At 48.6% G+C, this 14,134-nt stretch overlaps 1 protein-coding gene and 1 pseudogene across 1 annotated transcript in view; both read left to right on the top strand.

Moving 5' to 3' along the window:
• Positions 1 to 835: 835 nt before the first annotated feature.
• Positions 836 to 14,134, top strand: part of CABP7 (calcium binding protein 7) — a 49,842-nt gene continuing 36,543 nt past the window's right edge. The window contains exons 1-4 of the mRNA XM_084819269.1: positions 836 to 861; positions 3,149 to 3,258; positions 3,827 to 3,924; positions 4,031 to 4,145. Of these exons, the coding sequence (XP_084675395.1) occupies positions 836 to 861; positions 3,149 to 3,258; positions 3,827 to 3,924; positions 4,031 to 4,145 (349 nt within the window). The remainder of the gene's footprint in view (positions 862 to 3,148; positions 3,259 to 3,826; positions 3,925 to 4,030; positions 4,146 to 14,134) is intronic.
• Positions 12,985 to 13,093, top strand: LOC146336223 (U2 spliceosomal RNA; annotated as a pseudogene).

The raw sequence follows: 14,134 nt of genomic DNA, 5'->3' as shown, positions 1-14,134 counted from the left end.
TGCAGTCCTTTTATTTTATTTTGAAACCGGAATCATGTTACAAAGGTTTGTCCTTGCTGCATTTATGCAATTATTAATTTAAAAATGAATTTTTTTAAAAAAAATAATAATTCAATATTCAGCATGGTCGAGTTACACAGTTCATGACATAGGATCAATTCCTTATTTTAGATAAAAGCTCCAGATGGGTTCAGCAACAACCAAAACTGAGATTTAACTGTTCTTAAATGCAGTTGTATATGAAAGGAACCCCCACCCCACCCCGGCCCCCATTTCGGGCTCATTTGAGGGTAGTTCAGTTTGCGAAGTCCCCAGAAATAAAAATATTAGTTTGCTTTTCCACATTTACCTTTCGATGTCACTTCCAGAAAGAACACCTACTAGAAATTCAATAAACAAACATTCAGTGGGACTTACTCCCATGTAAGTCTGCATGGGGTTGCCACGTTTCACTGGATCTGTGTCTTTTAGTGTGCAGTCTATATAGACATCATTGTCAGCTTTAATCTAATGATGGGTTGGGGATGGGGAAATCCCATGTAAAAATCATGCAAGTTCATGAGTATCCATTTTTACTTACTTGATCCAACTTTTACCTTCGTGCTGTTGTGTGACACCCACAACAGCCATTTTGTGGTGGTGCCCACACCACTTTCTCCCATCTATGAATGTGCCCATAGGCCCAAAATGATGTGGGACCCCTGGTTTAGCTAGCCTGGGCCTTAGAAACAGGTTGCCACTTCTACAGATGTTCAAGAATCACACACCTGGGAATGGCTGCATGATGCAGCCATACTGCTGAAGCTGAGCAGATTCAGCCCTATAAGCTGCCTCAATGGGGCACCACATCAGGACCCATAGGTGAGTTGCACTGAGCTCTGCAGAGGAAGAGTTGCGTAATGGTGTAATAACTTCATAATCGAGGGCAGAGCCAAAATAGCACACCAGATTCACTGCCCCTGTTAAAGAGGGGTCATCCAGTAATTCTTCAGAGGGGGGCCCTGCAGATGAGGATGACTGAACAGGTGCAAGAGTCATACCCCCTGCCATTGCTCAGCACCATTGTCCTCTGCAGTTGCACAACAGGGCACCACAGGAAGTGTTGGGGGTATTGCCACCTCATCTGCGAGTTACAGGACAGGGGCAGTGTTGTAGGTAGTTCATGGGAATTTGGGCCTAGCTAGTCTTTGGATCTCTATAGCCTAAAGTATGGTTTCCTGCTCCTCTCCTTCCTTCCCCCTCCCTTTTTCTCGGACCTTCTCCATTGCTGAGAGCGCATGTGTTTGTTCTCTCTCACTCCTGCCGGTGTTATAGAACACAAAGAAATGGACTGAACAAACTTGTTTGAAACTATATGCTGTACCTGCATTTTTATGCAAGAAACTAAGTAAACCATTTTGCTTTTCTTCACTAAAGAAGAGTGTGGTCTCCTTTTTTTTACTAAGATAGTCTTGTGTGGATGTGGGACTGGTAAAAGTTCATTCTGTTCTGCCTTCTGTTTTTCTCTGCTAACTGCCTTTTTAACAGGAGGCAGGAATAGCAAATAATCCCACCAGGAAGCACTGCCCTGACTTTGACTTGGCTTCTTGACAATGCTGTATAGCCAGTCAGCTCTGGCTAGGTGATGACATCACAAAGCCAAATTGGAGTGAAGGCAAAATGCTTCCTTGCCTTTCCCTGGCATTGCATCAGGCAACTGGGAGAGGTGGGGGGATGCTGGTGAGTGGTGATAACCAATCAGAGATATGTTGAAAATATGGTAAGCAGTACATAAATCTATAAAATAAAATAAGGAATGTGGTTGCGGCTGTCACCAGGGCCACATACAGGCAGTGAAGAATGGGCGAACAAAGGGATCAAAGATGTCTCCTGTCAAACTCCCAAGACCCCCATTGAGCCAGAAATATTAATTTTAGAATGTTTGTCTCAGTCCTAAAATAAATATATGCAACCTTAACAAGTGACATCAGCACTATGTATCTTATACTTGAGGAAGCATATATGAATAGATGCCGTACATGTGAGTGGTCTATCACATTTGCTTCCTTTAGATCAGGGGTGGTGAACCAGAGGCCAGATTTTTGGCCCAGGACCCAAGTTCCAATTTAGGAAGTGTGTGGGGGGGGGGGGTAGGCAAGGACAGAAAAAGCAAAGTGGGCTTTGTAATTCTTACCAGATGTAATTCTTACCAATCTGGACATTTTCTCAGCAAGCATGCCACTAAATTCTGAACAGGTTTACTCAGGAGTAAGCCCCAGTGCAACACCTCTCAAGACTGCCAAAGCATAACTCAACTATATGGAACAGCTTTCAAACCTGCCAGAGCACCGTTCAGTTCTATGGAACAGTTCTCAAGCCTGCCAAAGCACAGCTCAAGTCTATGGAACAGTTCTCATGTTGGGAAAAGCACTGCTCATTTCTATGGAACAGCTCTCAGATCTGCCAAACCACAGCTCAGTTCTATGGGACAGCTCTCAAGCCTGCAAAAGCATGGCTCAATTCTATGCAACATAAGAACAGAACAGAAGAAGAGCCATGCTGGATCAGACCAAGGGTCGACCTAGTCCAGCATTCTGTTCACACAGTGGCCAACCAGCTGTCGACCAGGAACCCACAAGCCGGGCATGAGCACAACAGCACCCTCCCACCCATGTTCCGCAGGATCCTGTGTACAGAGGCTCACTGCCTCTCATACTGGAGGTAGCACATAGCCATCAAGACTAGTAGCCATTGATAACCTTTTCCTCCAGGAATTTGTCCAATCCCCTTTTAAAGCCATCCAAATTGGTGGCCATCACAACATCCTGTGGTAGCGAATTCCATAGTTTAACTCTGCGCTGTGTGAAGAAGTCCGTCCTTTCACCTGTCCTGAATCTCCCACGCTTAGCAGATCTAGGCATGGAAGCTACCATGCCTAGCGAATCACAGCTCAATTCTATGCAGGGTATTTAAAGTGTAATTGTCTTTAAATACTCTCTTATCACTGATGAAGATAACAGCAGAAGAAGCTTGTAGGCTGGATGGGGAACCATCCAGCCTGCAGTCTGGAGGTTCCCTATCCCTGCTTTAGATACGGTTACATCTGGGTAAGGAGCCATGACAAGGCCTGCCCGCAGTTCTGAAGCTCGGTCGCCCACCCCAAATCCAGCAATGAGAACTTCGGAAGAACCCTGCATGATCAGATGGAGGGTCCAGCTTGCCTGGCTTCCTGCTTCGCACAGCAGCCAGCCAGGGGTCTCTGGGAAGCCCCCAGGCAAGGTACGACAGTAATTGCCCTTCCATGCTGCTGTTCCCAAGCAGCGGGCAATTTGATGCAGACTGCCCTGATCCATGGAAGGTCCATAGAATTACTGTGACTAATGATCATTGATGGGCCTGTCCTCTGTGAAATTCGCCTATCCCCTTTCAAAGCCATCTGCAATAAGGACCATGTAATGTGTGTAGTTGATTTATTGATTTATGTATGTATGTATATATGCATGTATGTATGTATTACATTTATATCCCGCCTTTTTTCCTCCTTAAGGAACACGAGGCAGCGTACATAATCTTCCTCCTCTCCATTTTAGCCTCACAACAACAACCCTGTGAGGTGGGTGGGGCTGAGAGTCTGTAACGGGCCCAAAGTCACCCAGTGAGCTCCATGGCTGAGTGGGGGCTAGAACCCGGACCTCCCGGCTCCCAGTCCAACACTCTCGCCACTAACCACGCTGGCTGCATAGCTACTCGTGGCTTCAGAGTGTTGAGGTTGGGCCTTTGGTGGGAACCTAAGACTGGGGAATATTGGCCCATTATTACCACTGCTCCCCTCTTCTTTTTCGGCTAGGGATGGATGGACACCCGCCCTGGGTTTTCCGGGCACCCACCCAGCCCCTGCCCCCACTCGCACTCCCCCGGACCCGCACCATTTACGCCTGTAATCTTGTAAGGGGCCATTTATGCCTGTGCTCTTCGGTATATGGGCGATTCACAGTACCTTTTTGTGTACAACTAGACGCGCACATATTTGCGGTTGCCTCTTTTCTGCAAGATGGCGATCACGGTGCTCAAGGAAGGGTCCTGGGTGAGTGCTGGTGGCTTGTCGAGCACAGGGGCATCAAGAGGGGGCGGGGGCAGGGGCTTGGTGGGCACGGCTCAGGGTGCAGGCAAGGGGGAGACCATTGGACTCCAGCACCCAGTTGGGCACCCGCACCATCCCTACTTTTCTCCCAGGAAGGTCAGAGGCAGTGTGTGTGAATTCACAGTTTTCCTATCATGCCTCTTCCAAGGTAAAGGGGCCCATGGGAGGTGAGCTTCCCATGGATCCCAAAATTCCTAGAAGCAGCACTGGATAGAAAATGCACGCCCCACCCACCTCAGCCTAGTACTTGCTGAAGGACAGTCATCACTTAAAGGGCCAGCGTCAAAGGGGGGCATGGTTGGGCACCTGCTGAGGGCCAACACCCCAGCAGGGGCCCACTGTCAAGAGCCCCCTGGACTTACTCCTCCTCTTCACCAGTGCAGCTTGCTTTGTGCCCCTGCCTCTCGCTCTGGCCCAGGCCCAGGCAACCGTGGTGGTGAGGAGGAGGAGCAGGAGATGCCGTGGCCTGCTTGCTCCCTGGCTCTCTGCCTCTCAAGCAAGCAAGAGGTAGCAAGGATGAGAAAAAGGAGGATGAGAAGCAAGAGGGCCCATGGAAGGTGACTCCCCCCCCCCATGGCACCGGCACTGATAACTTACCAGCAAATAATTTCTTTCTGAGAGGAGGGCACTGTCCCCCTCCCCCCATTGTGGCACTTTCTGTTTCATGTTTAATGGTCCTATTTAGTTCAAATGGCCAATTTTTACACTGATTTATATGTTCTTTTTCTCCTCTCCATTTGTCTTTGTTCTGTTTTACTAAAAGAGAGTGTGAGAGCGAGAGAGAGGGAAAGAGAGGTCTTTTATCAACAAAAGAAAAAAATGAAATTGAAGGAAGAATAGGGATGCAATCCAGGCCCCGGGTCGGCTCAGAAGAGATCTGTCCCAGGGGTGTGACTCCCTTGCGTATGCACCATTGAAATAAACTTCGGCTGAGCAATGAATTCTCAACAGCCCTCTTTAGTGTTATTCGTTTCACTGTTATCCCTTCGTTCCTGTAGGAACCGGGGCCAGTGTGCATGGTTCTCCCTTGCCCCACTCCCCTGTTTCAGTCATACAACAGCCCTGTGAGGTAGTTTAGCCTGAGAGCTAGAACACAGCTGGTGCTTTCCAGAGCTGCTGGAAGGGCCGGCTGAGTGCATCCCCTCGCCCCTCATCCTCCCCGCCTGGGGAAGAGTAAGGATGAGTAAAGCTGGCTCCCTGGGCCAAAACACTGGCTAGCCCACACTTCAGCTGGGGATGCAGTGATGTCAGGGGCAGGGCCTCACCATGACAGCATGGGCAGGGCCCCAAATGTCATCCAGAGTAGCAGTCTGGCCCCCGGAACCAATATGGTTCCCTTTGTTGTTGTTTATTCGCTCAGTCACTTCCGACTCTTCGTGACTTCATGGACCAGCCTGCGCCAGAGCTTCCTGTCAGCCGTCGCCACCCCCAGCTCCCCCAAGGTCGAGTCCGTCACCTCCAGAATGTCATCCATCCCTCTTGCCCTTGGTCGGCCCCTCTTCCTTTTGCCTTCCGCTTTCCCTGGCATCAGCATCTTCTCCAGGGTGTCCTGTCTTCTCATGATGTGGCCAGAGTACTTCAGTTTTGCCTTTAATATCCTTCCCTCAAGTGAGCAGTCTGGCTTTCTTTCCTGGAGCATGGACTGGTTTGATCTTCTTGCAGTCCGAGGCACTCTCAGAATGTTCCTCCAGCACCGCAGTGTTGGTTCCCTACCCCTGTCTTAAATGGTGCAATACTGAGCACATGACCTGGAAGTAAGCCCCCTTGAACTCAGTGCAACTTACGTCTGAGTAGACATGCATAGAGCTGCACAGTCAGTTTGGCTGAATCATGCCTTATGTAAAAACCCCTCTCTGAGATTTATTTTTCTTCTTCTAAAAACAGAATAACAGCAACAACGACAACAACGACGACGACGACGATGCCAACAACAACTTGAACAGTGCTTTCCAAGTGTTCAAAGCGCTTCACATTCATTATCTATTGGTAATCTATTTTCGCAGACATTATCTGTTTGCAAACACCCAAGCTGACTGGGGATGATGGGAGTTGTAGTTGTAGTCTACCACATTTGGGGGGCAGCTGCTTGGGAAAGGCTGTGTCTTACTGGAATCCTGGTTCTATCATTAGCATCTGCTGTCCTGGTGTGTATCAAAATTCTAACGCATTTCCACGCCAAGAAAAGCCCAGTTCTTCAACTCTATAAAAATCATGCAAATGAAGCTGATCTGTATAATTGAGTTTGAATAATATATTGAGGTGTTTGGGGTTTTGTTTTTAGTTCACATTATTGGGTTTGCTTTGGCTGGTCATGACAAGCAGCACTCTGTATACATGACATTAATGCGGGAACTCTTAAGGGTTCAGTTGGTTCTCTTCAATGGTATGGGAACCCAATCATCTCCAGTCAAGATGAAATGAATATTTGAAAATAGGCTAAATCTGCAAAAGAATTGCCGATTTGCTTCTCAGATTCTGAATGTCAAATTTGAAATGGGAGTGCATTAGACCTATGGGTATCTCTTGCAGTGCCGACTCCAGGTTTTGTGGGGCCCTCAATAGGCTCCCTTCTTCAGTGAGTCCACCTTCTCACCGCCATTGTCAAGTAAAAGGAAAGGAGGTTTGGATAAAACCATATCCATTAAGGTTAGGTTCTAATGTAGTGCTGTAACAAATGGGGTCTGCAAGTAATTTCTGTAGTCATCACTGCCAGCTCCAGGTTTTTGAGGGCCCTTGGGCAAGGCCCCCTCCATCAGCGAGCCTCCTGTCTCACTGCTGTTGTCCCCAGCTGCTCCTTCTCCTTCTCCTCTTTCTCATCCTTGCTATCACTGACTTGCTTGGCAGGCAGACAGCCAGAGAGCTAGGGATGGTGCGGGTGTCCAGTTGGGGCTGAGCACCCCACATGCCATTCCACGCATCCTCACGCTTGCCCAGTTCGGCACACGCTGAGTTGGGCAACTGTGCAGCCATTCGCTTCCTCACCGAGCCACCATTCTGCATAAGAATGGTGGCTCAACCTTTTGGGTAATGGTCTATTTATGCCTGTAGTGTTGCATAGATGGTCCATTTACAGTCTCCATTTGTGTACATGGTTATTTAGAAAAAAGGCTGAGCGGCCATTTTTACACAAAATGGCGGCTCGGTGAGGGAGTGGTGGCTGCACACTACTCGTCAGGTGCCCGTGGACCGTTGGGCAGCTTGCCACACTTGGTGAGCAGGGTCAGGCCCCATGACAGTCCCTTGAGCAGCACATGACCCGGACAGAGGTGAGTCCATCCATCCCTACAGGGAGCCAGTAGGCCGTGGCATCTCCTGCTCCTCCTTCTCACCACCACCACTGTCTGGGCCAGAGCAAGAGGCAGGTGAACAAGCGGTTTGCAACAGGGAAGAGGAGGAGCCACTCTGGGGGGCTCTTGGCAGGGGCCCCTGCTGGGGTGTGGGCCCTCAACTGGTGCCCAAGCATGCCTACCCTTGACCCAGCCCTGATCTCTTGATTGCTTCGGCAGACATCAGATAGGAAGTCTCACAACCTGACAGCAGTCAAACATGACGAAATACCAAAAACCGCCGCATGTCATCTGTCAGATACTATCAAATATTTAACACCATTGCATACAAACCCTCAGCTTGTCAAATGCTGTCACATGTCAACTGTCAAAGACGTTCAGATAGGTACAGGATAGGATGCCAAATGCAAGTATCCAGTATTCTGCGAAAATGCAATGAACATTTAAGTCCTCTAAAAGGATATCTGACATCCACAGTGGCCTGCAGAGATCTGGGATTGTAAAAGTTAACTCGAGGACCTTGTGGATCGAGGTTGGATTAAACAATCTTTCTCTCCCCAGGAGCCAGGCACAATTTTTCTTATCGACATTTATGTTTATGGGAAGAGTAATTGAGAGGAGTTATAGTGGGGATATGTGCAGTGGCCATGCCAGAGCGTTCTGGTGCCCATGTGCCCAGAATTCTAAGAAGCCTAAACAAACCAGGGCACCGGAGGGGAGAGTGTTGGGCTACAACTCCTCCCGCCCTTATGCCCAAGAAGCTCCTTGGGTCTGTTGAAGGAGGCGGGCAAGAATAATTGCTTCTTTACTGGCGCAGAAGAATCAGGTAGTATCCAATATTAGCCCTACTTAGAGTAGACCCATTGAAATGAATGGGACTTAGGGTTAGTCATGACTAACCTAATTCCCATTCATTTCAATAAGTAGGGCTAACATTGGATACTACCCATCGTTGCCCATGGGGGCCAAACTATGATGCTGCCTCTGCCAAGAAAAAAAGAAATAAGAATTTGAACAGGCAACCTCTTTGTGACAAGGGATGCTAATGGGGAGATTATGGGCTTCACCACACCAGGCTTTTTATCCCACAGTTTACCGGGGGTTCTGCTTTCGTATTCTTTGTGGGATTGAGATCGGCTCCTTACACGGGCTGCTTTTTCCGGGGCTGTCTTGCTTGGCACGCTCTTGGCAAGTTCTATATGTTTCATTTTACAGCCACTAGTTGGCGCTGTGGTTATAGTGCTATTCCATTATTACACACTGCCAATGTGTTGGATTAACATTCCTTATCAGGTTATCTCTGATTCTTTTAAAAGTGGGATAAAGGTCAGAAAGCACAGAAGACGCCCTGAGGGTTGACGACGTCATGTAAAGGACCCGCAAACTTCCATGAGTGACCAATCACGAACGTGCAATAAAAGCCTCACTGAGCAAAGGGGTGGAAGCACCCAATCACATCGGATCTTGGCAGCTAAGCAGGGTCAGCCCTGGTTAGTAGTTGGATGGGAGACCACCTGGGAATCAGGCTTCCTGCACTGAGCAGGGGGTTGGACTTGATGGTCTTGTAGGCCTCTTCCAACCCTATGATTCTATGATTCTATGATTCTATGAAATGCTCTGGGGACACATCCAGTACTTAACAGGCTCCCAAATCCCCTCTCGCCTCCCACACCTAGGAATAAGCAAAGAGCATATATGAATCGCTCTTAATCGTCAGGCAGGGGTGGGGAACCTCAGGGCCAGAAGCTGAATCTGGCCCACCCATGGGGCTGAATCATGCCCTATGGGGTGCCCCAGTTCTACAAGCCCCTTCCTCTTTCCCCCAACCACCCATCATTTGGTGGTTTCCTGGCTTTTGTGCAGTTTTCCCCACATTCTGAAAGGCCGGAATGCCTCCCCTAAGGCTCAGTTACTGGCAGGAAGAGAATAAAAACATGCAGGTCTTTTTCCTTTTTTTTCATAGAATCATAGAACAGTAGGGTTGGAAGGGGCCTACAAGGCCATCGAGTCCAACCCCCTGCTCAGTGCAGGAATCCAAGTCAGAGCATCCCTTTTTGCCTTTTGGCCTCACCATCTCAGTCCCAGTCAGCACAGTCAATGGTCAGGGATGACAAAAGTTGTCCTCCAACAAGATCTGGAGGACCTCAGGTTCCTCAGCCCCACTTTACAGAGAATTCTCAATGCCTTCGTCAGACGACAATTCCCAAGGTTCTTTGGAGGGAGGAGGAGCCAAAACAGTTGTGTTGGCATAAAATGTGTATCAGCATAGTGTAGACTGGACCAATGTGTGTTCAGGTGAATTTGTTCATTTCACTACTTAGGGGACTCCGGGCAAAACAAAAATTATATATATATAAAAGAGAAGGATACTCCGGATCTTCTCTTTGTTTTCTTTTTAAGTTTGTCTACGAAAGGGTTTGCATAGGGCAGCCCAATGCGGACTCCAGGTTTTTGAGGCCCCATGGGCAAGCCACCCTCCATGGGCCCCTCCTTCAGTGCGTCTGCCTTTCCCCACCACGGTCACTAGCTGCCCTTCTCTTCCTCCTCCTCTTTCTCATCATGGCTACCGCTTGCTTGCTTAGTTGGCAGGCAGAGAGCCAGGGGGCAAGGAGGCCACGGCATCTGCTGCTCCTACTTCTCACCACCAGTGTTGTCTGGGCCACAGCGAGGGGCTGGTGAACAAGGCAGGTGAAGAGGAGCAAGTCCAGGGGGCTGTTGTCAGTGGGCCCCTGCTGAGGTGTGGGCCCTAGGCAGGTGCCTGACCATGCCTACCTTTGATGCCCACTCTGGAGCAGTGTTGTGTTGTAACAGTTGCATGCACTTCTTTCTTTTGAGTCATTAAGAAGTTTGTCCCTAGAGGGTCCCAGGAGGAGGGAGGAAGGAGGAAGGAGGAGGGAAGAGATAGAAAGGGGAGGAAGGAGGATGTGAAGTTCTGTTTACATCCAAGCCTTGTTTCTGGATCCTCCTTACTGAGAAGAAAATACAACAGGCAGCTTTCCCCAACTTGGTGAGCTCCAGATGGTTTGAACTACAACTCCCAGCATTCCAGAGCATTGGCCATGCTGGCTGAGGGTGATGGGAGTTCAAGTCCAACCCTTCTGGAAGACACCAGGCTGGAGAAGGCCTACAGAACAGGCCAGGGTGTAAATCAAACCATAAATAATCCTTTGCCATCCTGCCTGGAGGGCTTGGTATAATTAAAGTGCCGTCAAACGGCGAGGGGCAGAATTGCTTCCTGACATGTAGGTAGATCTCACTGCCAATTTCCTGGACTGAAATTGAGAGCAACACGTTTTACTGCCCATAAATTTTAGCGGAGGTTTACAAGATGCTGCAGAGGACAATAGGGGTTGGACATTACTTTCATGCCCAGCTCATCAGCCTCTGGAGACATCTGGATGGCAGCTGCTGCTGCTAGAAACAGAATACTGGATCTCAGCCTGATCCAGCCGGGCAGTTCTTGTGAGAGGCATAGAACAGGTAAAATTGCCCACACGCCCTCTTATTGAGCCAGCGAGGCAGCCCCAAACGTTGCAAGATGTGACCTGCTTCGGCCATGGGGGTTCAGGCCAATGGAAAATGAAAAGAGGTCTGGATAAAGCCCTATCCATTTACAGGTTAGGTTCTAATGTAGCGTTGGAACAAGTGGGGTTTGCAAATAATTACAACTGTAGTCATCAGCGCCGGCTCCAAGTTTATGAGGGACCACGGGCAAGGCACCGCCCATGAAAACATCATCCCTCAGTGATGTCTACCTTCACACCGCCATTGCGGCCATCTGCTATGGAATCTCTTCCTCCTCCTCCTCCTCCTCATTGCTTCCACTTGCTTGTTACCACTGTCAGGAGCGCCCTAGCTGCCTCTTGCAGTCCCCTCCAATAGCCAACTCAGGACACAGACGACGAGGATTCTTTCCAAGACTTTATTCCTTTATTACTTTATGACTCTTACAGATACTAATCACTAGCGACTAAGCAAGGAACTGCACTGGGGGTAGATAGCAGAGTAGCCTAAGCTCCGGGTAAGGCAGTCGGTCCCTGTTTGAAAGGGAACCACGGGAAGACCCTGAACTTATGGGCTAGGGAGAGATCCTCCCTCTTTCCCTTGGGTCCTCGGGACGCGACCGTGGTTTGAGTGCCAAACGAGCGGAGCGCCTCGTAAAAAGATTTACATAGGCTAAAACGGTGAATCAAAAAGGGATGCAAATAGCGCCTGCTATGCTATTTGCGTTCCCCTTTATTTTCGCCGTCATAGTCTACGTAAATATTTACGTAGATTCAGATGGCCAAAAATAAGGAACGCAAATGGCAGCGGCCGTAGCTGCCGCCATTTGCATACATGGTTTTTTGTGTTTTTTTTCCCAGAGCCCTCCGTGGCCAGAAATCCGGCTGCGGACGGCTCTAGGCTGGGCTGGGCCTGGCCAACTGCTCCGCAGAGCTGCCGCGGAGCACAGCTGGCCATCGAGGATTCCGGGGGGGAGGAACGGATCGCCTCCCCCCCGTCGAGGATTCTGGGGGGAGGGACAGAACGCCTCCCCCCCACACCATCAACATAATCCGCGAAAGGTAAGTGACTTTCGTACATCCCTAGAGCGGAAAGGCTTCGGTGGCTTACCAAAGCTAAGGGTGCTATCCAAGGGACACCTAGACAGAAAAAAAGTCCCACAACTCCCATCATGCCCCAGCCAGCCATGCTCCCTGGGGCATGCTGGGAGTTGTAGGACTGGTTTCTGTCTAAAGATGCTTTGGATTGCACCCTAAGGGAGCAATCCTATGGCTGCTCGTCAGCGGCTTGACAGGCACAGGATACGTCAGTTTCCAGGAATCGACTCCCCCCCCACACACACTGCCTTGCAGGCAGCTCAGAATGGCCCTGTGCTTGGCGCCCAGAAGAGAGGCCAAAACAGGGCATTGGGGGGGGGCGTCCAGGGGCAGGGAAGGCGGAAATGCCGGTACAACACATCCAACGTGTCATCCAGCAGCCACTTCCCCCGCTCTGCCTCCTGCGGCTAGACAGCTAGAATCGGCTGTCTAGCTGCAAATGCAGGGCGGCTGAAGCACAGAGGGGACGATCCCCTCCGCGCTCCTCCCGCCCTGCTTTGGAGAGGCAGTCGCCTCTGAGTTCGGAGGCAGCCGCCTATCTCGGTAGGATTGCGCCCTCCGTCACTTTATTAACTCCGCAAACCCAAGCAGACATTTTTCTATGGAAAAATCCAGTTCTTCAACTCAGCAAAGCTCAGAGACAGCTTTTGCTTCCACAGCTCAGACTGAGAGCTCATATAGGAGCTGGAAGCCCCACCACTCCCTGGCTCTCAAGCAGGCCCTGATCTGGGCAGGTGTTGACACATGCTTCTCCCCTCCTCATATGGAGGCTCATAGGCAGGAAGCCAGGCACTTCACCAAAGGCCCTAAAATTCATTTCTATTCATCGCTTCTTGCCCATTTGGCCCTTACACTGGAAATCACTTGCATGCCGTTTGATATCCAAGTTGTTATTGTGGTATACCAAACTGCATGCAACCGATTTCCAGGCAATGATATACACAGCTTCACTGCCTGTCTTTTAGCTTGTAAATTCAAACTTTCTCTAATAAAAAAGATTAATCTGTTCTTATCAGTTTAATACCTGATATGTCCTTTGTTTATGGACTATATACTAAATGGAATTTTGAAACTGTCTACTGTTTTTGTTGTAACAATTTTAACATATTTATTATTTTATATTGTTTTTACAATGGTTTTTATAGTGTATTATATGTATTTTTATGTAAACCATTTAGAGAATTTAGGATATCAAGCAGTAAGTAAATAAATAAAAATAAAATAAAATGAATGACCTGGATGAGAGTGTAGACTGTAAAGGGACTGCTTATCAAATCTGCAGATGACACAAAGCTAGGAGGGATAGCCAACACCACAGAAGACAGGATCAAACTTCAAAAGGATCTAGACATGCTGGAACACTGAGCCAAAACGGAGAAGATGACATTCAGCAGAGATAAATGTGAAGTCTTGCATTTTGGTACAAAAAGGCAAAGGCAAAAGAATGGGGGAGACTTGGCTTGACAGCAGCATGTGTAAAAATAACCTAGGTGTCTTAGTGGATAGCAAGCTGAATATGAGCCAGCGATGTGATGGCTGCTAAAAAAGTAAATGTAATCTTTTCCTGCCTTAACAGAAGCATTATGTCTAAGTAACGGGAAGTAATAGTTCCTCTCTCTTCTGTTAGGCCAGATTTTGAATACTGCATCCAGTTTTAGGTGCTTTATTTTAAGAAGGACATTGACAAATGAGAGCATGTCCAGAGAAAAGTTACCAGGCTAGCGAGGGAGGGACCTGGAAATCAAGGTCTATGAGGAATACTATGCTCAACCTCTAAGGTCCCCTCCAGGCACCTACTCCAAGGGAGGCTTGGAAGACAGCAACAAGGGAGAGGGCCTTCTTGGTGGTAGCCCCTCAGTTTTTGCCACTGAGGCCCGCTTGGCACCAACAGTGTTATCCTTTCAGCGCCAGATCAAGACTTTTTTCTTTTCCCAGGCATTTAGCAGCATGTGATGAGTTTTAATGGATCCTAGATTTGTTTTATGGTTTGGCTGATTGCTGTCGGTTTGTTTGTTTCTTATATTTTTAAATTTTGCATATTGTATTTTTAATGTTTTAACCTTTGTAAACCACCCAGATAGCTTCAGCTGTGGGGCAGTATACAAATGTAATGCATAATAATAACA

This window comes from Heloderma suspectum, chromosome 13 (assembly GCF_057233095.1).
Source record: "Heloderma suspectum isolate Gila_16-S chromosome 13, 16-S_ref, whole genome shotgun sequence".
In the NCBI taxonomy this organism is placed as follows: domain Eukaryota; kingdom Metazoa; phylum Chordata; class Lepidosauria; order Squamata; family Helodermatidae; genus Heloderma; species Heloderma suspectum.
Note: the sequence above shows the minus strand (reverse complement) of the source record. Positions and strands in the feature narration are given on the sequence as shown.